At 36.9% G+C, this 24,488-nt stretch overlaps 1 protein-coding gene across 9 annotated transcripts in view; it reads right to left on the minus strand.

The window, feature by feature from the left end:
- The window catches only part of tenm4 (teneurin transmembrane protein 4), a 343,760-nt gene that overhangs the window by 156,529 nt on the left and 162,743 nt on the right, over positions 1-24,488 (minus strand). For all 9 annotated transcript variants that reach the window (XM_061877994.1, XM_061877993.1, XM_061877991.1 and 6 more), the window contains 3 exons: positions 17,080-17,181; positions 12,683-12,877; positions 1,527-1,727 (listed from right to left, as the gene is read on the minus strand). In XM_061877994.1, coding sequence (XP_061733978.1) covers positions 1,527-1,727; positions 12,683-12,877; positions 17,080-17,181 — 498 coding nt within the window. The remainder of the gene's footprint in view (positions 1-1,526; positions 1,728-12,682; positions 12,878-17,079; positions 17,182-24,488) is intronic.

Consider the following 24,488-nt stretch of genomic DNA (forward strand, 5'->3'; position numbering starts at 1 on the left):
TGGATGGATGGATAGATTATTATTCTTACACTATGTATATAAAACCTTGATGGAGGTTTTTTTAGAGCGCTTTATAGGCGGAATATATGGACTCCCATTAGTTTCATCGTTGGCTGACTTTTGCTAACATTTTTTTATAATTTAGAATGCTTAAACCCACCATAGGAGTTCTTGTTTTACATAAAAATTGTGAATGATAGACAAAATTCTAAAAAAATAAGCGCAGTTTCCCTTTAAGTACCACTTTTTTTTTTTAAATAAAACTACAATATAAGGTTTGAGATGTTTTTTGGAGTCTTTGATACATTCCAAGTATATAGCACATCACTGCAGCGACACAATTTATGTTGTAACAACGGCGAGGAGCACACTGCAGCGTCAACAACGAGCGTACGACAAGTGGAACACACCTGACTTTCTTAATCATGTTTACGTTTACGTTTAAGTATTGTCTCAGTCATACTGTACGTAATCATGTTTACATAAGTATTGTATCAGTCATACTGTACATAATTATGTTTACATAAGTATTGTATCAGTCGTAATGTACAGAATCATGTTTACATAAGTATTGTATCAGTCATACAGTACATAATCATGTGTACATAGGCATTGTCTCAGTCATACTGTACATACCCATGTACATAATCTTGTGTACATAAGTATTGTCTCAATCATACTGTACATATTCATGTTTACATAAGTATTGTCTCAGTCATACTGCACATAATCATGTACATATACATGTTTACATAAGTATTGTCACAGTCATACTGTAAATAACTATGTTTACATAAGTATTGTATCAGTCATACTGTACATAATTATGTTTACATAAGTATTGTATCAGTCATACTGTACATAATCATGTGTACATAGGTATTGTCTCAGTAATACTGTACATAATCATGTTTACATAAGTATTGTATCAGTCATACTGTACATACTCATGTACATATTCATGTGTACATAAGTATTGTCTCAATCGTACTGCACATATTCATGTTTACATAAGTATTGTCTCACTCATACTGTACATAATCATGTACATATACATGTTTACATAAGTATTGTCGCAGTCATACTGTACATAATCATGTGTACACAGGTATTGTATCAGTCATACTGCACATAATCATGTTTACATAAATATTGTATCAGTCATACTGTACATAATCATGTTTACCTAAGTATTGTATCAGTCATACTGTACATAATCATGTTTACATAAATATTGTATCAGTCATACTGTACATAATCATGTTTACCTAAGTATTGTATCAGTCATACTGTACATAATAATGTGTACATAGGCATTGTCTCAATCATACTGTACATAATCATGTACATATACATGTTTACATAAGTATTGTCTCAGTCATACTGTACATAATCATGTTTACATAAGTATTGCATCAGTCATACATAATCACATTAACATAAATATTGTCTCAGTCATACTGCACACAATCATATACATAACCATGTGTACATAAGTATGGTCTCACTTCCAGTCGTTCCCTCACCTGCGGAGCAGTCGCGTCCGGTCCAGTTGGCGTCACAGCTGCAGGTGCTGGCGTCGGCCAGGAAGGTGCCGTGTCCGGAGCACTGGTCGGTGCAGGAGGCCCTGGGACTCTCGCAGCCAGAGCCTCCCCAGCCCACAAAGCAGTGACACTCGCCCTGGACGCACACGCCTCGGCCCGAGCAGGTGGGGTCCAGGCAGTCCACTGGAAGACACGATCAGCGTGGATCAGAACTTCTCATGGGGTCGGATCTACTCAAGGTGTTCGTGTTTTAAAGCAAACTTGATAGCAGACAAATTGACTGAACTCGTGAACGGAGGATTTAGTCTCCTAAAAGACTAAAACAGTTCATTGTCGTCATGAATACGCAGAAAAGATGCTTAGTGCTACGTCACACATAACGGGAGAAGCGGATGCAAATATAATCATTTAGCACTCGCAGCACGATTAATAAAACCTAAATGCTTATACGGCTGTAATTAGTAGGTTTGGAAGGGATGTGGAAACTGGCACAGCTAAGAACAAATGATAGTGAGAAAGAGCCAGGCGACTGATTACATATTTGTAATGTCGGAAATCAAGATGTCTATCCAGCAATTACACTTTATAGGCTATAAAGTGCATAAATTATAGCAGCTGGATTACTCAAGAAGCAGACATCAACACAAACTCAATTGATACATTTTGGTGTGTGCTGTCAGTTTGATTAGTAATTGATCTCCTTCTCTAGCATCTGCATGGTTCCAGTGCACCATGTGTCGTGTTAAAAAGTCACATCTGTGCTGGAGGACGTCTAATAGACCAGACAAGATGATTATGTTTGTCTGATGCATGTTCCACAACTTCTCAAAACTACACAGTAAGGAGCTTTAAGTCGTGGATGTGCAGTAAATGAGTGTCTCCATGGTAACAGCAGGCACACATGACTGTCTCCATGGTAACAACAGGTAGACATGCAACTTTGTCATTTAAACACGAGCAACACTTTTGCAGTCGTTATCAATTGTACACACAGTCTTAGTAAATCACCTGAAACACGCCCATTAATAGTACACATAGTTGTATACTTTGTACACACTATAGAGTACTTTTTATCTATTTTACACAGTCTTAGTAAATCACAGACAACACGCCCATTAATAGTACACACAATCTTATACTTTGTACACACTGTTTAGTACTTGTTATCAATTGTATATACATTCTTAGGAGATCACCTGCAATACACCAACTAATAATACACATAGCTGTATACTTTGTACACACTATAATGGACTTGCTATCAATTGTATACACAGTCTTAGTAAATCACCTGAAACACGCCCATTAATAGTATACATAGTTATATACTTTGTACACACTATAGCAGGGGTCACCAACGCGGTGCCCGCGGGCACCAGGTCGCCTGTTCTAAACATAGCTCAAATAGCAGCACTTACCAGTGAGCTGCCTCTATTTTTTAAATTGTATTTATTTACTAGCAAGCTGCTCTCGCTTTGTTCGACATTTTTAATTCTAAGAGAGACAAAACTCAAAATAGAATTTTAAAATCCAAGAAAATATTTTAAAGACTTGGTCTTCACTTGTTTAAGTAAATTCATTTAGGTTTTTACTTTGCTTCTTATAACTTTCAGAAAGACAATTTTAGAGAAAAAATACAACCTTAAAAATGATGGCCCTGCGATGAGATGGCACCTTGTCCAGGGTGTACACGGCCTTTCGCCTGATTGTAGCTGAGATAGGCGCCAGCGCCCCCCGCGACCCCAAAATGGAATAAGCGGTAGAAAATGGATGGATGGATGGATTTTTAAATACATATAACTTTTTACCTTTCAGATTCCTTCCTCTTCTTTCCTGATGATTTAAATCAATGTTCAAGTATTTTTTTTTTTTATTGTAAAGAATACTAAATACATTGTAATTTAGTTCTTAATTTCAGCTTCTGTTTTTTCGACGAAGAATATTTGTGAAATAATTCTTCAAATTAATTGTGATTAAAATTTAAAATAAATATTCTGGCAAATCTAGAAAATCCGTGGAATCAAAAATAAATGTTATTTCAAAGTCTTTTGAATTTCTTAAAAAAAATTTGTTCTGGAGTATCTAAAAGAAATAATGATTTGTCTTTGTTAGAAATATAGCTTGGTCCAATTTGTTATATATTCTAAAAAAGTGCAGATTGGATTTTAACTTATTTAAAACATGTCATCAAAATTCTAAAATTAATCTTAATCAGGAAAAATTACTAATGATGTTACATAAATTATTTTTTTTATTTTTTCAAAAAGATTCGAATTAGCTAGTTTTTCTCTTCATATTTTTCGGTTGAATTTTGAGTTTTAAAGAGTCGAAATTAAAGATAAACTATGTTTTAAAATTTAATTTTCATTTTTCCCCCTGTTTTCTCCTCTTTTAAACCGTTCAATTAAGTGTTTTTTTCATCATTTATTCTCTACAAAAAACCTTCCATAAAAGGAAAAAAAATGTACGAAGGAATGACAGACAGAAATACCCATTTTTTTTCATATATATATACATTTATTTATTAAAGGTAAAAAAAAAAAAAAAAGGTAAATTGAGCAAACTGGCTATTTCTAGCAATTTATTTAAGTATGTATCAAACTGGTTGGTAGCCCTTCGCATTAATGGTTTTAAAAAGGTTGGTGACCCCTGCACTATAGAGTACTTGTTAATTATTGTACACATAGTCTTAGTAAATTACAGACAACACGCCCATTAATAGTACACACAATCTTATACTTTGTACACACTGTTTAGTACTTGTTATCAACTGTATATATATTTTTAGGAGATCACCTGCAACACACCAACTAATAATACACATAGCTGTATACTTTGTACACACTATAATGGACTTGTTATCAATTGTACACACAGTCTTAGTAAATCACCTGAAACACGCCCATTAATAGTATACATAGTTATATACTTTGTACACACTATAGAGTACTTGTAATTATTGTACACAGTCTTAGTAAATCACAGACAACACGCCCATTAATAGTACACACAATCTTATACTAGTTTGTACACACTGTTTAGTACTTGTTATCAATTGTATATATATTCTTAGGAGATCACCTGCAACACACCAACTAATAATACACATAGCTGTATACTTTGTACACACTATAATGGACTTGTTATCAATTGTACACACAGTCTTAGTAAATCACCTGAAACACGCCCATTAATAGTATACATAGTTATATACTTTGTACACACTATAGAGTACTTGTAATTATTGTACACAGTCTTAGTAAATCACAGACAACACGCCCATTAATAGTACACACAATCTTATACTAGTTTGTACACACTGTTTAGTACTTGTTATCAATTGTATATATATTCTTAGGAGATCACCTGCAACACACCAACTAATAATACACATAGCTGTATACTTTGTACACACTATAATGGACTTGTTATCAATTGTACACACAGTCTTAGTAAATCACCTGAAACACGCCCATTAATAGTATACATAGTTATATACTTTGTACACACTATAGAGTACTTGTAATTATTGTACACAGTCTTAGTAAATCACAGACAACACGCCCATTAATAGTACACACAATCTTATACTAGTTTGTACACACTGTTTAGTACTTGTTATCAATTGTATATATATTCTTAGGAGATCACCTGCAACACACCAACTAATAATACACATAGCTGTATACTTTGTACACACTATAATGGACTTGTTATCAATTGTACACACAGTCTTAGTAAATCACCTGAAACACGCCCATTAATAGTATACATAGTTATATACTTTGTACACACTATAGAGTACTTGTAATTATTGTACACAGTCTTAGTAAATCACAGACAACACGCCCATTAATAGTACACACAATCTTATACTAGTTTGTACACACTGTTTAGTACTTGTTATCAATTGTATATATATTCTTAGGAGATCACCTGCAACACACCAACTAATAATACACATAGCTGTATACTTTGTACACACTATAATGGACTTGTTATCAATTGTACACACAGTCTTAGTAAATCACCTGAAACACGCCCATTAATAGTATACATAGTTATATACTTTGTACACACTATAGAGTACTTGTAATTATTGTACACAGTCTTAGTAAATCACAGACAACACGCCCATTAATAGTACACACAATCTTATACTAGTTTGTACACACTGTTTAGTACTTGTTATCAATTGTATATATATTCTTAGGAGATCACCTGCAACACACCAACTAATAATACACATAGCTGTATACTTTGTACACACTATAATGGACTTGTTATCAATTGTACACACAGTCTTAGTAAATCACCTGAAACACGCCCATTAATAGTATACATAGTTATATACTTTGTACACACTATAGAGTACTTGTAATTATTGTACACAGTCTTAGTAAATCACAGACAACACGCCCATTAATAGTACACACAATCTTATACTAGTTTGTACACACTGTTTAGTACTTGTTATCAATTGTATATATATTCTTAGGAGATCACCTGCAACACACCAACTAATAATACACATAGCTGTATACTTTGTACACACTATAATGGACTTGTTATCAATTGTACACACAGTCTTAGTAAATCACCTGCAAAATGGCCATTAATAGTACACACACTGTTCTACTTTGTATAAACTGTATTTATTGTACACACATTCTTAGTAAATCACCTGTAAGACACCCACTAATAGTACACATGGTTGTATACAATGTACACATTATATAGTACTTGTAATCAATTGTCCACACAGTCTCAGTAGATCACCTGCATATCCATCCATCCATCATCTTCCGCTTATCCGAGGTCGGGTCGCGGGGGCAGCAGCCTAAGCAGGGAAGCCCAGACTTCCCTATCTCCAGCCACTTCGTCTAGCTCTTCCCGCGGGATCCCGAGGCGTTCCCAGGCCAGCCGGGAGACATAGTCTTCCCAACGTGTCCTGGGTCTTCCCCGTGGCCTCCTACCAGCTGGACGTGCCCTAAACACATCCCTAGGGAGGCGTTCGGGTGGCATCCTGACCAGATGCCCGAACCACTTCATCTGGCTCCTCTCGATGTGGAGGAGCAGCGGCTTTACGTTGAGCTCCTCCCGGATGGCAGAGCTTCTCACCCTATCTCTAAGGGAGAGCCCCGCCACCCGGCGGAGGAAACTCATTTCGGCCGCTTGTACCCGTGATCTTATCCTTTCGGTCATGACCCAAAGCTCATGACCATAGGTGAGGATGGGAACGTAGATCGACCGGTAAATTGAGAGCTTTGCCTTCCGGCTCAGCTCCCTCTTCACCACAACGGATCGATACAACGTCCGCATTACTGAAGACGCCGCACCGATCCGCCTGTCGATCTCACGATCCACTCTTCCCCCACTTGTGAACAAGACTCCTAGGTACTTGAACTCCTCCACTTGGGGCAGGGTCTCCTCCCCAACCCGGAGATGGCACTCCACCCTTTTCCGGGCGAGAACCATGGACTCGGACTTGGAGGTGCTGATTCTCATTCCGGTCGCTTCACACTCGGCTGCATAACACCCTTTAATAGTACACGCAGTGTTATACTTTGTACACACTATATAGTACTTGTATTCAATTGCAAACACAGACTTAGTAAATCACCTGCAACAAGCCCACTAATAGTACACACTCTGTTATACTTTGTACACACTATGTAGTACTTGTTATCAATAGTACACACATTCTTAGTAAATCATCTGCAACATGCCCACTAATAGTTACTTTGTACACACTATCTAGTACTTGTATTCAATTGTACACACAGTCTTAGTAGATAACCTGCAACACGTCCACTAATAGCACACATAGCTGTATACTTTGTACACACTATATAGTACTTGTATTCAATTGTATAAACAGTCTTAGTAGAGCACTAGCAACACCCCATCTAATAACACACATAGCTGTATACTTTGTACACACTATATAGTACTTGGTATTAATTGTACATACTATCTGAATACATCACCTGCAACACACCCACTAATAGTACACTTACCTGTATACTTTGTACACACTTTTTAGTACTTGTATTTAATTGTTCACACAGTCTGAGTAGATCACCTGCAACCCACCATCTAATAATACACATAGCTGTATACTTTGTACACACTATCTAGAACTCGTATTTAATTGTACATACAGTCTTAGTAGATCACCTGCAACACACCCACTACTAGTACACACAGTTGTATACTATGTACACAATATATAGTACTTGTGTTCAATTGTACATACAGTCTTAGTAAATCACCGCAATCCGCTGCACTTCCTGCTCGGGTTGAGACGCCGTTTGTTTTTAACGGTTCCATCCCGAACGCGGCGTGCAGATGGCCGACATAATTGTGGCATAGGTCGCCATGGCAACAGGTCCCTGGCCTCTCAGCAGATGGCGGCGGGATCACAGTGACCTGACAGCAAGGTCTCTCCTGGCCATTCATCACGCCGCCTGAAGGTCGCCGCCGAGGAAGGTAAAAAAGCGAAAGGCCTAACCGCTGACTCCGGGAGAACGCGGGGTTGTCACCGAGCCCATTTGTCACCCGCCCGCCGCCATTCTTCATCTTAAAACGGGAGCCGTCAACACAATGGCGCCCTCCATCTTATCGGCCCGGGGCTTTGTGCGCCCTGGTCAATGGCCAGCTCCCCGCGGGCGAGCATCAGATGGCGGGCGCCGCTGGCGCACAATGAAGTGCTGTTGCTTAGCCGCCGTGTAGCACCTGTCACTCACGGTTGCTATGGCGACGGAAGCATGAAAGCACCTTCACGTCAATCAATTCTCACTTGTCACCAGCAGGTACCGAGTGGCACCAGGAGGTACCAGCAGTGTTATTTTTTCCTACAAACTTTTCATTTTTATTAATTTTTTGTCCTGTCCAGCTTTTCAGGCAAATTATATACCGTATTTCCTTGATTAGCTGCCGGGCATGTAATGTGCGCCTGCCTTGAATTACTGCCCGGCATATCTCGCTCCCCAAATTAATAAGTGCATGCTTACTTTAACTGCCAGGTAGGGCTGGGCGTATCGATATAAATGTGCGCCTGCCTTGAATTAATGTGCGCCTGCCTTGAATTACTGCCCGGCATATCTCGCTCCCCAAATTAATAAGTGCATGCTTACTTTAACTGCCAGGTAGGGCTGGGCGTATCGATATAAAGTATCGATAGTATCGATACTTGGTGAGTATCGGTATCGTATCGATACCGGCGTGATGGTATCGATACTTCACCAAATTAAGCGAATCACTCAGATTAAAAAAAAAAAAAAGTGAGTGCACCGCTCCTCTCCACTTTACCCTCCTCCCTAGTGACGGGTCGTTCGCGAACGATTTGTTCGTTCGAACGAATCATTTGAGTGAACAAACTGAATCACTTAATGAAATGATTCGTTCTTTTCTCAGTGCATTTGAGTTCAGCTGCGACTGTGTCATTTGGAGGGATTACAAGACTCACTGATGTCTTAGTGGTTGTGAACAAGGGTCGCCTGAGCAAATAACATAAATGTGAACACAATCAACAGATCATTACAAGTGAACGGACAGCCCAGTCCTCTGTGACACTGAACGGGGAGGGACCTGAGCGTGCATTATCTATTGAAAATAAAGTTGTATTGGTGTTTAATTCATGAATATGATGTCTGAAACATCCTGCGTTGTATTATTATCAAAATCAATTAATAAAGGCAAAAGTACAAATTTGTTTTTCAAAATGATCAATACCCGGATACTGGCCGGTATCGGATCGGTATCGATACCCAAATTTGCGATATTGCCCACCCCTACTGCCAGGTCAAATTTGAAACGTCGCGAGTGACACTTCCCTTGCCGTCAATTTCTAAATGGTAGAGTTGGTTTTTTTTTTACTTCTACTGTGTGTAAACCAGGGGTCTTGTTCAACAGCCATACAGATCACACTGATGGTTGTGATATAAAAAAACTTTAACACTCTTAATAATATGCGCCACACTCTGTGAACGCACACCAAACACAATTCTGGAGAACATTGGCTCTGTAACACATTATAAACGCAACATAACACTTACCCAGAATGCAATGTATCCATGACTCTTGGCTAAACTGTACACGCGCTAGCAACAAACCCCCCCTGCGTCAGTTGAGGTGGGCGGGGTTGGGAGCGTGTGTATAATATAGCCAAAAGTCACGGATGTACAGCATTATGGGTAATCCCTATGCTGCGTTTATAATGTGCCACAGACCCAATGCTCTCCAGAAATGTGCTTGGTGTGGGTTCACAGAGTGTGGCGCACACAAGCAAGAGTGTTAAACCTGCCTACATCACAACCATCAGTGTAAAAGGTATGGCTGTTGACCAAGTATGCATTGCAATCTTGTATAAGAAGCAGCTAAATGCATGCATCCTGCTGGCACCCAGACACCATGGTGTAAAGCAGTAATCCCCAATCACTGGGCCGCGGACGCAGAATAATTTTTAATTATTATTATTTCTTTATCACACTCAATTTCTAACTGATTGCCATTGGTAAGCGCAAGGGTGAGAAGAGGTTTTAAAATCACTAGCGCCTGCTTACTTTTACCGCGTGCTTTGAATAAGCGCAGGATTGAGAAGAGGTTTTAAATCAATTAGCGCCCCGGCGGCTATTCAAGGAAATACGGTAGTCGATGTAGATGCCCATATCGGCTGTTCAGATTTACTTTACATAAGAGAAGTGTAGGATACGTCTCTTTTTGCCTTATTTGGAATTTGACTTTATCAAATGTATTTATATCATCATTTGGTGCAGCCGGGCCGGAGCAGGAAGGGATAGAAAGAGAAAAAAAGGAAGACAGAGGGGAAAATTGTAGGGATAAGAGGGACCAGGACCTGTTCTCCTCCAGGACCAGGAGGCGTGTGAGTCAGATCACAGCTGACTCTTCTCACCCTTGACACAAAATATTCTCCCCTCTTCCCTCAGGCAGGAGACTACGGTCCATCCAGACCCACACCTCCCGCCACCTGAACAGTTTTTCCCCTCGGCCATCAGACATGTGAACAATACCAAGATCTGATAGCTCAATTACAGCTCATGTTATTCTATTTTGTTTTAATTGTCTTTTATGTTGCACGATTGCACCAGGTAATATTCCTAGTTTGTGAACCTGTTCTCCAACAATGGCAATAAAAACTTTTCTGATTCTGATTCTGATTAGACAGAGAGACAAAAACAACAACAGCAAACACAACAATAACAATAACAACAATAACCTCCTACAAATTTAAAGCGTCACAAACATTTGATTCCGAACACCGCCGTTTTATTTAATCAGTTTTAATTTAATTTAAAAACATTTTTAACATTTTTAACTGTTGTGAGTGCAGCTCCACCCCTCACGTTGCCGCCGATGGCTCACTTATTGGTGCTGTCACGCCAAATTTCTTCCCCCTACAAAAACTTTCCCCCCCCCCCATTTACTTCCAGGGTCATGATTAATACAGACGTTTTGTTAACGCTATATTATAAAAAATATAATGTTATATTATAAAAATATAATGCTATATTATAAAAATATAACGCGATATTATTAAAATACAGATGTTTTGTTAACACTATATTATAAAAAAATAATAATAATTTAAAAAACAATTTACAAACACAAGGTATGGGATGACGTAAGAGGAAACGTGAGGAAACGTGACCCCGGAAGTAAATGCGTCATCCCAGAGCTTGTGTTTGTAAATTTTTATTTTTTATTTTTTATAATATAGCATTAACAAAAGGTCTGATTTTTTATAATATAGCGTTATATTTTTATAATATAGTGTAAACAAAACGTCTGTATTAATCATGACCCCGGAAGTAAATGGGGGGGAAGGTTTTTGTAGGAGGGAAGAAATTTGACGTGACAGTGCCCTCAACAAAGTTTGCAGAACCAAACACAAAAACAAAACTCACTTTCTTGCACGTTTTGTCCAGTCGGCACTCGTATGCGCACGCCGACTGTCCAATAAAACACATCTTTGTCTCTTGTGTAGACGACAACAACGTGTAGCAACTATTTATTGTAGCTCACACCGACTTCCTCTTCCTGTCTACGGCGCTAAGCCTTCTGGGTAATGCAGTCTGTAAACTGGCTGACATATGTTTATATATTCATGTTATTTATCCAGGGTGAGACAATTGGTTCTCTTAGTTGCTTTGTTGGGTCTACTCCTGTCTTTGGCCATGCTCCTTCCACCCAGCGGACGATGGCGTGGAACACCGCAGAAGCCACCACAGTGTATATGTTTCTTTTACCTTTTATTTATAGCTGTATATAGAAGTGGCTGGTTGCATCCGCTGCTTTAATGTCTTTAATGTCATTTGTCTTCTTTGATGTTTGATGTTTCCCTCTTACACACATGTGAGAGGGATGTGTACTATGGCTATGAGTTGTTGTTGTTTTTTCCCTTGGCCTCAGTCTGGACCCCTTCTCCAGGGCCCAGGCTTAGACCGTTTTTTTTATTTTATTTTAATCTTCTATTTTTTTCTCCCATTGCCCCCAAACTTGTTTACCTGTATCTCATCTTTTTTGTAAGGGGCGCTAGAAGCCGGCAGACCCGTCAGCGATCCTGTTCTGTTTCCCTGTAATGTTTGTCTGATCTTGAATGGGATTGTGCTGAAAATTTAAATTTTTCTGAAGGAACTCTCCTGAAGGACTAAATAAAGTACTATCTAATCTAATCTAATCTAATCTAATTAAGAAACATATTTTCATTTGCAATGTTAGAGATGTTGAAGCGTGATATATATATTTTTTTTTAACCAAGAAAAATAGAACGCTTTAGATCAACAGTTGACAAATATTGTGGTGAATGTGTCACTTAGCACATACCTTTCACACCTGCTAAACAGCACTCGGAGTAGATAAATCACACTGCGTGTGCTAAATATTTGTACTTCCATTGCTCTGATGAATAATTTGCAAATTCATGAAAACAGACGTGTTAAATGGATTGCACTCCTTGATTCTGCTAACTAAAATCTGCTTCGTGTGTGCTATCAAGTTTGCACATGTTTTAATACAGGCAAACCTTCAGTAGATCCATCATTGTCATTGTCTTTAAAATAACTTTATCATGGAGAAACAAGTTTTACCGTGTTCCTCCAATAACGGTCTCCTACCTTCCTCACAGTTGTCGCCCTTGTAGCCGGGGTTGCAGATGCAGGTGCCCACGATGCAAGCGCCGCGCCCGCTGCAGCTCTCGTCCACACACTGGCTGGTGGGCACGTGGCACTCGGAGCCCTTCCAGCCGCTGTGACACATGCAGCCACCCTTCAGGTACTGACCGTTACCACTGCACAGCACCGGGCAGGCGGCTGCAGGGAGAGAGAGGGCGTCAAAGAAGTGAGTGATGACTTTATGACCAGATGACGAGTAGATGGCAACTACAATTTGACATTCTGGTCGGAAATGCGGGTGAGTGCCCTATGGCCGCGCTCTGCTGATACATGTGAGTGGAAGTGAAATGTTTGATTGTCCAAGGTGAGTGGAGGGTGTGGATGTTGGAACGCTTGGAATTGGGTGAAAAATGTGGAATATGGAGAGGATTAATGTGTATTAATGTGAGGGAGTGATATCATTAATAACTGGTGATCCAGACATCTTTACTACGTGCATTAATTTGTGGGAGCGATATCATTAATAACTGCGGATCTATACATCTTTATTACGTGCATTAATGTGTGGGAGTGATATCATTAATAACTGGGGATCCATACATCTTTATTACATGGATGAATGTGTTGGAGTGATATCATTATTAACTGGTGATCAGTTCATCTTTATTATGACAATGAGTGGGAGCGATATCATTAATAACTAGTGATCCATACATCTTTATTACGTGCATTAATGTGTGGGAGCAATATCATTAATAACTGATGATCCATACATCTTTATTACGTGCATTAATGTGTGGGAGCGATATCATTAATAACTGGGGATCCATACATCTTTATCACGTGGATGAATGTGTTGGAGTGATATCATTATGAACTAATGATCCATACATCTTTATTACGTGCATTAATGTGTGGGAGCGATATCATTAATAACTGGGGATCCATACATCTTTATTACATGGATGAATGTGTTGGAGTGATATCATTATCAACTGGTGATCAGTTCATCTTTATTATGACATTAATGTGTGGGAGCAATATCTTTAATAACTGGTGATCCATGCATCTTTATTATGTGGATGAATGTGTTGGAGTGATATCATTATTAACTGGTGATCCACACATCATTATTACGTGCATTAATGTGTGGCAGCGATAGTATTTATAATTGATCCATTCATCTTTATTACATGCATTAATGTGTGGGAGCGATATCATTAATAACTGGGGATCCATACAGATTTATTATGTGGATGAATGTGTTAGAGTGATGTCATTAATAACTGGTGATTCATAAATCTTTATTACTTGCATTAATGTGTGGGAGCGATATCATTAATAACAGGGGATCCATACATCTTTATTATGTGCATTAATGTGTGGTAGGGATATCATTAATAATTGGTGATCCATACATATTTATTACGTGGATGCATGTGTTGGAGTGATATCATTATTAACTGGTGATCCATGCATCTTTATTACGTGCATTCATGTGTGGGAGCGATATCATTAATAACTGGGGAATTATACTTCTTTATTACGTAGATGAATCTGTTGAAGCGCTATCATTATTAATTTGTGATCCATGCCTCTTCATTACGTGCATTAATTTGTGGGAGCGATATCATTAATAACTGGGGATCCATGCATCTTTATTACGTGGATGAATGTGTTGGAGTGATATCATTTAAAACTGGGGATCCATACATCTTTATTACATGCACTAATGTGTTGGAGTGACATCATTAATAACTGGGGATCCATACATCATTATTACGTGGATGAATGTGTTGGAGTAATATCATTATTAACTGGTGATCCATGCATCTTTATTACGTGCATTCATGTGTGGGAGCGATATCATTAATAACTGGGGAATTATACTTCTTTATTACGTAGATGAATCTGTTGAAGCGCTATCATTATTAATTTGTGATCCATGCCTCTTTATTACGTGCATTAATTTGTGGGAGCGATATCATTAATAACTGGGGATCCATGCATCTTTATTACGTGAATGAATGTGTTGGAGTGATATCATTTAAAACTGGGGATCCATACATCTTTATTACATGCACTAATGTGTTGGAGTGACATGATTAATAACTGGGGATCCATACATCTTTATTACGTGGATGAATGTGTTGGAGTAATATCATTATTAACTGGTGATCCATACATCTTTGTTACGTGCATTAATGTATTGGAGTGATATCATTAATAACTGGTGATCCATACATCTTTATTACGTGGATGAATGTGTTGGAGTGATACCATTATTAATTGGTGATCAATGCGTCTTTATTATGTGCATTAATTTGTAGGAGTGATATCATTAATAAATGGGGATCCATGCATCTTTATTACATGGATGAATGTGTTGGAGTGATATCATTCATAACTGGTGATCCATACATCTTTATTACGTGTATTCATGTGTTGGAACGATATCATCATTAACTGGTGATCCATACGTATGTGTGTTGATGGTTAAAAGGTCGGAATCGGGTTTAAAATGACGTAAACATTTGAGAATTTAGGACATTGTAGAACTATGAACACGTCCTATTCATTTGAAAGAGAATTTCCTGGAAAGTTGGGAATTTCGGGAAAACCGGGAATTTTTGAAAATATTGATACCAGCACATTCCTAGAGGATATAAATGGGTTACTGTTGGAATTTTAGAGTTGGTTGAAAAATGTTGACATAGTAACAGTTTGAATTGATAATTGGTATTTCTCAATTCCTGGAATTTTAGGAAAACCGGCAATTTGTATGGAGAAAATAGAAACATTTGTTGTCCCAACTAAGGGGAATGTTCGAAGGTGAAATTGGTTGAAAAATGTGGATTGTGAAAACTTTCTAGGAAGAAGTGTAGATAGGGTTTTAGAAAACCGAGAATTCTGGGAATTTCTGGAAATTTTTGGAACTCATGGTTTGATTGTCCAAGGTGTGTGGAGTGTGTGGAGTGTGTGGATGTTGGAACGGTTGGAATAAGGTGAGAAATGTGGGCTATGGAGAGGTTTTGTATATAGGGCTTTCATTGTAAATAAGGGGAGAAATTCCAGGAAATTCTGTGAAAACATGTGTTGTGTTGGATATATGTAAAGACTAGCCTGAGTGGATGGTTGAAAGGTCGTAATAAAAAAAAAAAATTGGCGCAAAATTTGGAAAATTTAAGGCATTCATTTGAATGGGAATTTTTCGTAAATTTTGGGTATTTCGAGAAAACCGGGAATTTCTGGAAATATTAATGAATATTAATATGAATGGGTTGGTGTTATAGTTGGGGTATTGGAATCGGTTGAAAAATGTTGAAGTAGTAACAGTTTGAATTGAAGATTGGTATTTCGGAATTCCTGGAATTTCGGGAAAACTGGGAATTGTACGGAAAAAATAGGAATATTTGTTGTCCCAAATAAAAGGAATGTTTTGAAGGTGAAATGATTAGAATTGGTTGAGAATTATGGACTGTGAACATTTTTTAGGAAGAAATGAAAATAGGGCAATGGAAAATCAAGATTTCCGGGAATTTCTGGATTTTTTAAAAATAATTTTGGTTTAATTTTCCAGGGTGAGTGCAGTGTGTGGATGTTACAATGGTTGGAATCGGGTGAGAAACGTGGGATATGGAGAGGTTTGTATATTGCCTATTCATTATCAATAGGGCGGAAATTCCCAGAAAGTCTAAAAATTCCGGGTATTTGGGAAAGGGAACACACATTTTCTGTTTGATTTATTGGAGGAGTAGTGGGTGTTGATTGCTGAAAGGTCGGAATCGGGTAAAAAGTGGCACAACATTTTAAGAATTTTGGGTATTGTAGAATTATGAATACATCCATTTATTTAAATAGGAATTTCCTGGAAATTTGGGGATTTTTAGAAAACCCGGAATTTTTGAAAATATTGAGACTAGCACAATTGTCATAGATGATATGAATGGGTTGATGTTGAAATTTTTCAAATGGGTTGAAAAATGTTGAAGTCGCAACAGTTTGAATTGATGATTGGAATTTTGGAATTACTGGAAAACTGGGAATTGTAGGGAAAAAAGTATACATTTATGTTGTCCTAAATAAGAAGAATGTTTTGAAGGTGGACTGATTCCAATTGGTTGAGAATTATGCACTGTGAAAACTTTCCAGGAAGAATTGAAAATAGGGCCATGGAAAATCAAGATTTCTGGGAATTTCTGGAATGTTTAAATTTTTGGGGATTCAAGTGGGAAATATGGGATATGGAGAGGTTTCTATATTTCCCATTCATTTTGTCTCTGTGGGTGGAGGCGGGAGCTGCTAACATGCTAGCAAGGCAACAGTAGTAGAAAATGACAATGACTACTAATAATAAAAATTATAATAGTAATAGTGATGATGAAGAGGAGTAGACTCACCACGCCCACAGTCTGGACCTTTAAACCCCAGGAAGCAGTGACAAGTTCCAGAAACACAATCACCGTTCCCAAAACAGCTGCTTGGACATGAATCCACCGAATCTAGCAGGAGACAGAAATTATCTTTTTAATGCTGTTGTCATCTTTATCACGTTGATAATAATAATAATAATAATAATAAAAATAATAATAATAATACTGATAATAATAATAATAATAATAATACATGTTTTAATAATAACATTGACATATTGATATTTTTCCTTGTTTCTTTGGAATGTATTCTAATATTTACGTTTCTTTCATATGACTTCTTCTGATGGAAAACAGTGTTTGTGGTGTGTGCTCCAAAATAAATTAATGTAACTGGAAATTTTTATTTATTTATTAATAGTGCATTTTTTATGCACTTTTAAGTAGATAATAAAAATATACATTATGCAAAAATATACAAAAATATGGAATATACAAAAATATACAAAACATATAAAAATATACACTGCACAAAAATATGCACATGTACAATATACAAAGATAAACACAAATGTAAATATATGCAATATACAAACATTTTAAAATATATGATATACAAACATATACAAAAAATATAAAATATACAAAAATATATAACTGTACAAAAACAAAATTATAAAAAAATATAAAAATAGACTGTGTACAAAAAATGTACAATGCATATAATAATAGACTATATACAAAAATATAAAAATATACAATATACACAATATATATACACAACATAAAAAAACATAAAATATATATAAAAATATATAAATATACAATATACAAACATATACAAAAAATATAAAAATATACAATATACAACAATTTACAAAAAATACAACAATATACAAAAATATATAAATATACAATATACAGACATATACAAAACAACATAAAAATAAAATGTTATACATTATACAAATATATACCAAAAATATAAAATATACAATTTACAAACATACAAAACAATATAAAAATATAAAACTATACACTATACAAAAATATACCAAAAATATACAAATATAACATACACAAACATACAAAACATATAAAAATATACAATATACAAAAATAATACAGAAATATGCAATATACAAAAAATATAAAAATATAAATATATACAACATACAAAATATACAAAAAAATATACAAAATATATAGAAAAAATATACAAAAATATGCAAATATAAACATACAAATATACAAAACATATGAAAATATACTATATACAGAAATATACAACAGATATAAAAATATTCATTATACAAAATTATTAAAAATATATGTATATAGAATACACAAAATATACAAAAATATAAAAATATACAAAACATAAACATATGTAAAGAGTCAAGTATAAGTTGTAAATCTTTCATAAATAAGTTGTATTAAGTATTTATGATGCATTCATGTAAATGTGCTAGTTTTGTATGAATAAATACTGTGTCATATTGTACGTGCAAGTGTGTACTTTAAATAAATACTGAGAGGTATTGAAGTATAACAATGAAAATATAGATATTTTCTGTGTGTGTTTTTATGTTGTAGATTGAACCATCAATCATCAATAATGCACTTCTGAAAGGGGAAGCCTGAGACATAATCGAGCCCCACCAGGATGACCTCTCAGTCCCGCCCCCTTCAGGCGGAACTTTGGCAGACAAAGAATCTCTTGTGTCACACAAAAGAAGTCTGGGAACGCGAACGGCAGATTGTGGTTCCTCGGGAGACTCAATCATTGCCCAGGATGGCGGGCGGGATGAGACAAAGAGGGACGGCCCACAGAGAGACGCGAGCGGCAAGACGTCATGATGGCGCTTTTGTGCGGGCTTGTCTTTGCGCGGTTAGGAAATCGCTGAAGGGAAGACGAAGTCCGAAAAGAACGTCGAACTCTAAAAGTACAGATGTGTGTGTGTGTGTGTGTGTGTGTGTGTGTGTGTGTGTGTGTGTGTGTGTGTGTGTGTGTACATGTGTGTGTGTGTGTGTGTGTGTGTGTGTGTGGGTGAGACGAATGATGTGTGAGATGTGTATGGCAAAAAATATGTCTTCACTACAAATACCTGCAAAATTAGCTTAAAAGATAGCATGCTAATATAAGCACACATACTAGCCGTTAGCATGCGTAAAATAACAATATTTGACTTTGAAGTCTATCCCGACAAAATTAGCAGAAAAGCTAGCATGCTAATGTTAGCTAACTAACATACTAACAGTTAGCTTGCGTGGACTAAAAAATATTTCACTCGAAAATCTATACCCACAAAATTAGCAGAAAAGTTAGCATGCTAAATGTTAGCACGCTACCATACTAATAGTTAGCATGCGCGAAATAACATAATATTTGACTCTCAAGTATATTCCCGCAAAACTAGAAGACAAGCTAGCATGCTAATTTTAACACGCTACCATACTAACATTTAACATGCGTGAAATAACAGAATATTTCACTCTGAAATCTAATCCCATAATATTATCAGACAAGCTAGCATGCTAATTTTAACACGCTAAGATACTAACATTTAACATGCTTGACATAACAGAATATTTCACTCTGAAGTCTAATCCCACAAGCATACTAATTTTAACACGCTAAAATACTAATAGTAAGCATGCGTGAAATAATATTGACTCTAAAGTTTATACCCGCAAAATTATCAGACAAGCTAACATGCTAATTTTAGCATGATAACATTTAACATTTAACAAGTGAAATAACAGAACGTTTGACTCTGAAGTCTGTTGCCACAAAATTAGCAGACAAGCTAACATGCTAATGTTAGCATGCCAATTCACTCGCATTTGTGATGGTGACAAATGAAGTGTGGCATGTGTACGCCAGAAAAAAATATCTTCACCAACAGATACCTGCAAAAATAACTTAAACGATAGCATGCTAATGTTAGCTCACTTACATACTAACAGTTAGCATGCGTGAAATAACAGAATATCTGAATCCGAAGTCTTAACCCGCAAAATTAGCAGAAAAGCTAGCATACTGATGTTAGCATGCTAACATACTAAAAATCAACATGTGAAATAACAGAATATTAGCATGTTAAAATTTTAGCAATTGACGAACATCAAGGATCATTTTGACTTTGGGAGAGTTACATTATTGTGGCAAATACTGTAAATACTTCAATTTACTTTAGAACAGTATTTACTTCAAACTGTTTGATTAAGCAAAGTTGTCTCTTTGGCCTTCAGGCCACAATAATTAATGTGTTGGATTATATTGAATGACATGGAAAACCACTTTAAATAATGTGGTGGACCACATTTAATGACATGGAAGACCACACTAAATGGTGTCAAAGGCAATTTTGAATAATATGGCGGGCCACTTTTAATGATATGGAAGACGATATCAAATGAAGTGGCAGGTAAGGTTTATTGATATGGAAGACAATATTACATGACGTGGCAGGCCATTTTAAATAATGTGGTGCATTACATTGAATGATGTGAAAGACCATGTTAAATGATGTGGCAGGCTATGTTAATAATGTTTTGGATACACATTAAATGATGTGATGGGCCAAATTTAAAATAATGTTGTGCACCAAAATATATGACGTGATGGACCCAAGGTAAATGATGTGATGGACCATGTTAAATTATGTGGTGAGCTCAATGAAGGAAGTGGCGGGCCACCATAAATTACATGATGGACCCAAGTTCAATGACTGGCGGGCCACTAAAATTATGTTGCAGGCCACTTAAATGATGTGATGGATCAGAGTTAAATGATGTAGCGGGCCATGATAAATGATGTAGCCAGCCATGCTAAATTATGCGATGGACCAAAATTAAATGAAGTGGCAGGCCACTCACTATATATGATCATGGGGAGCCAAAATAAATGATGTGGCACGTTACTACAAATGATGTAATGGGCCACTTAAATGATGTGATGGATCAGAGTTAAATGATGTAGCGGGCCATGATAAATGATGTAGCCAGCCATACTAAATTATGCGATGGACCCAAATTAAATGAAGTGGCAGGCCACTCACTATACATGATCATGGTGAGCCAAAATAAATGATGTGGCACGTTACTACAAATGATGTAACGGGCCAATATAAATGATGTGATGGACCCTAGTTAAATGATGTGGCAGGTCACTATAAATGGTGTAGCGGGCCACAATGAATGATAAGATAAGACAGAAGTTAAATGATATTGCAGGACAGGTTAAATGATGCAGCGGGCCGATTAAATGATGTGATAGAACCATCTTAAATGATGTGGCAGGTCACTATAAACGATGTAGCAGGTCACTATAAATGATGTGGCAGGTTACTATAAATGATGTGGCAGGTTACTATAAACGATGTAGCAGGTCACTATAAATGATATGGCAGGTTACTATAAATGATGTAGCAGGTCTTTTTTCAATGACGTAACAGGTCACTATAAATGATGCAGCGGGCCACAAAGAATGATGTTATAGACCCAAGTTAAATGATGTTGCAGGCAGGACAGGTTAAAAGATGCAGCGGGCCACTTAAATGATGTGATGGACCTAAGGTAAATGATGTAGCGGGCCACAATAAAATGTTGTGGTGGGTCATTGTAAATGATGTGATGGACTCAAGTTAAATGATGTGGCAGGTCACTATTAATGATGTAGCATGTCACTATAAATGAATTGGCAGGTCACTTTAAATGATGTGGCAGGTCACTTTACATGATGTAGCAGGTCACTATAAATGAAGTGGCAGGTCACTTTAAATGATATGGCAGGTCACTTTACATGATGTAGCAGGTCACTTTACATGATGTAGCAGGTCACTATAAATAATGTAGAAGGTCAATATAAATGATGTAGCAGGTCACTATAAATGATGTAGAGGGCGAATATAAATGATGTAGCAGGTCACTATGAATGATGTAGCGGGCGAATATAAATGATGTAGTGGGTCACTATAAATGATGTAACAGGTCTATAAATGATGTGGCAGTATAAATTATGTACCAGGTCACTATAAATTATGTAGCGGGTCTATAAATAAAGTTGTAGGTCACTATAAATGATGTAGCGGGTCACTATAAATGATGTAGCAGGTCTATAAAGTAAGTAGCAGGTCACTATAAATAATGTAGCAGGTCATTTTAAATTATGTAGTGGGTCACTGTAAATGATGTAGCAGGTCACTATAAATGATGTAGCAGGTCACTATAAATTATGTAGCAAGTCACTATACATGATGTAGTGGGTCAGGTCACTATAAATGAAGTGGCTGGCAAGTCACTATAAATGATGGAGCAGGTCACAATAATTAATGTAGCAGGTCATTATAAATGCCGTAGCGGATCACTATAAATGATGTAGAGGGCGAATATAAATGATGTAGCAGGTCTATAAATGACGTGGCAGGTCACTATAAATAATGTAGCAGGTCAATAAAAATTATGTAGTGGGTCACTGTAAATGGTGTAGCAGTTCACTATAAATTATGTAGCAGGTCACTATACATGATGTAGTTGGTCAGGTCACTATAAATGAAGTGGCAAGACACTATAAATGATGAAGCAGGTCACTATAAATTATGTAGCAGGTCACTATACATGATGTGGTTGGTCAGGTCACTATAAATGAAGTGGCAAGACACTATAAATGATGGAGCAGGTCACAGTAAATAATGTAGCAGGTCATTATAAATGTCGTAGCGGGTCACTATAAATGATGTAGAGGGCGAATATAAATGATGTAGCAGGTCACTATAAATTATGTAGCGGGCCACAATGAATTATGTAGCAGGTTACTGTAAATGATGCGGCAGGCCAATACAAATGATGTAGCAGGTCACTTTAAATGATGTAGCGGGATAATATAAATGATGTAGCAGGTCATTAAAAATGATGTAGCGGGTCACTAAAAATTATGTAACAGGTCAGTGTAAATGATGCAGCGGGCCATTATAAATGATGTAGCAGGTCACTATTAATGATGTAGCGGGTTAATATAATTGGTGTTATTGGCCCAAGTTAGATGTGGCCCCCGGGCCTTGAATTTGTAGCATAGTGGTAAACGGAGGCGCGTGTTGAATTCCCTTCAGTAGGAGACTAATGACTGTTGTCCTCAGGGAGAAAAGAGCGGCCATGAAGATCTCAGCCGAATAAATCAGGCCTATAGTAAATATTCATTAAAATTCATCACTGCTAACAGCTAGCTAGCACTTGCTAGCTCCTTAAAGGAGGAAGGAAGGACGGAAGAAAGGAAGGAAGGAGGCGTGCTATGTGAGCTTCATGCTAACATTACATTTTAACATCATTCTAGGTTAGCAACACTAGCATAGCTATGTGAGCTTCATGCTAACATTACATTTTAACATCATGCTAGGTTAACAACACGAGCATAACTATGTGAACTTGATACTAACATTACATTTTAACATCATGCGAGGTTAGTAACACTAGCATAACTATGTGAGCTTCATGCTAAGATTACATTTTAACATCATGCAAGGTTAGCAACACTAGCATAACTATGTGCGCTTCATGCTAACATTATATTGGAACATCATGCAAGGTTAGCAACACTAGCATAACTATGTGAACTTCATGCTAACATTACATTTTAACATCATGCGAGGTTAGCAACACTAGCATAAATATGTGAACTTCATAATAACATATTTGAATATCATGCTAGGTTAGCAACACTAACATAGGTATGTGAACTTCATGCTAACATTAACATTTTAACATGATGCTTGGTTAGCAACACATGTATAGCTATGTGAGCTTCACGCTAACTTTATATTTGAACATCATAGATAGATAGATGGTTCAGGAGATGTTAGGTTAGCAACACTAGCATAGCTATGTGAACTTCATACTAACATTACATTTTAACATCATGCGTGGTTAGCAACACTAGCATAACTATGTGAGCTTCATGCTAACATTACATTTTAACATCATGCTAGGTTAGCAATACTAGCATAGCTATGTGAGCTTCATGCTAACATTATATTTGATCAGCATGCTAGGTTAGCAACACTAACATAGCTATGTGAGCTTCATGCTAACATTACATTTTAACATCATGCTAGGTTAGCAACACTAGCATAGCTATGTGAGCTTCAGGCTAACATTATATTTAATCAGCATGCTAGGTTAGCAACACTAACATAGCTATGTGAGCAACATGCTAACATTATATTGAAACATCATGCTAGGTTAGCAACATTAGCATAACTATGTGAACTTCATGCTAACATTACATTTTAACATCATGCTAGGTTAGCAACATTAGCATAGCTAAGTGAGCTTCATGCTAACATTATGCTAAGTTAGCATATTACCTGAAGACGCATGTTTGAAGGTCAACACCATCTCCTGCTGCCCCTCAGGTGGGCACAACTGACTCATCTTAT

Source organism: Nerophis ophidion, linkage group LG18 (genome assembly GCF_033978795.1).
Source record: "Nerophis ophidion isolate RoL-2023_Sa linkage group LG18, RoL_Noph_v1.0, whole genome shotgun sequence".
Classification (NCBI taxonomy): domain Eukaryota; kingdom Metazoa; phylum Chordata; class Actinopteri; order Syngnathiformes; family Syngnathidae; genus Nerophis; species Nerophis ophidion.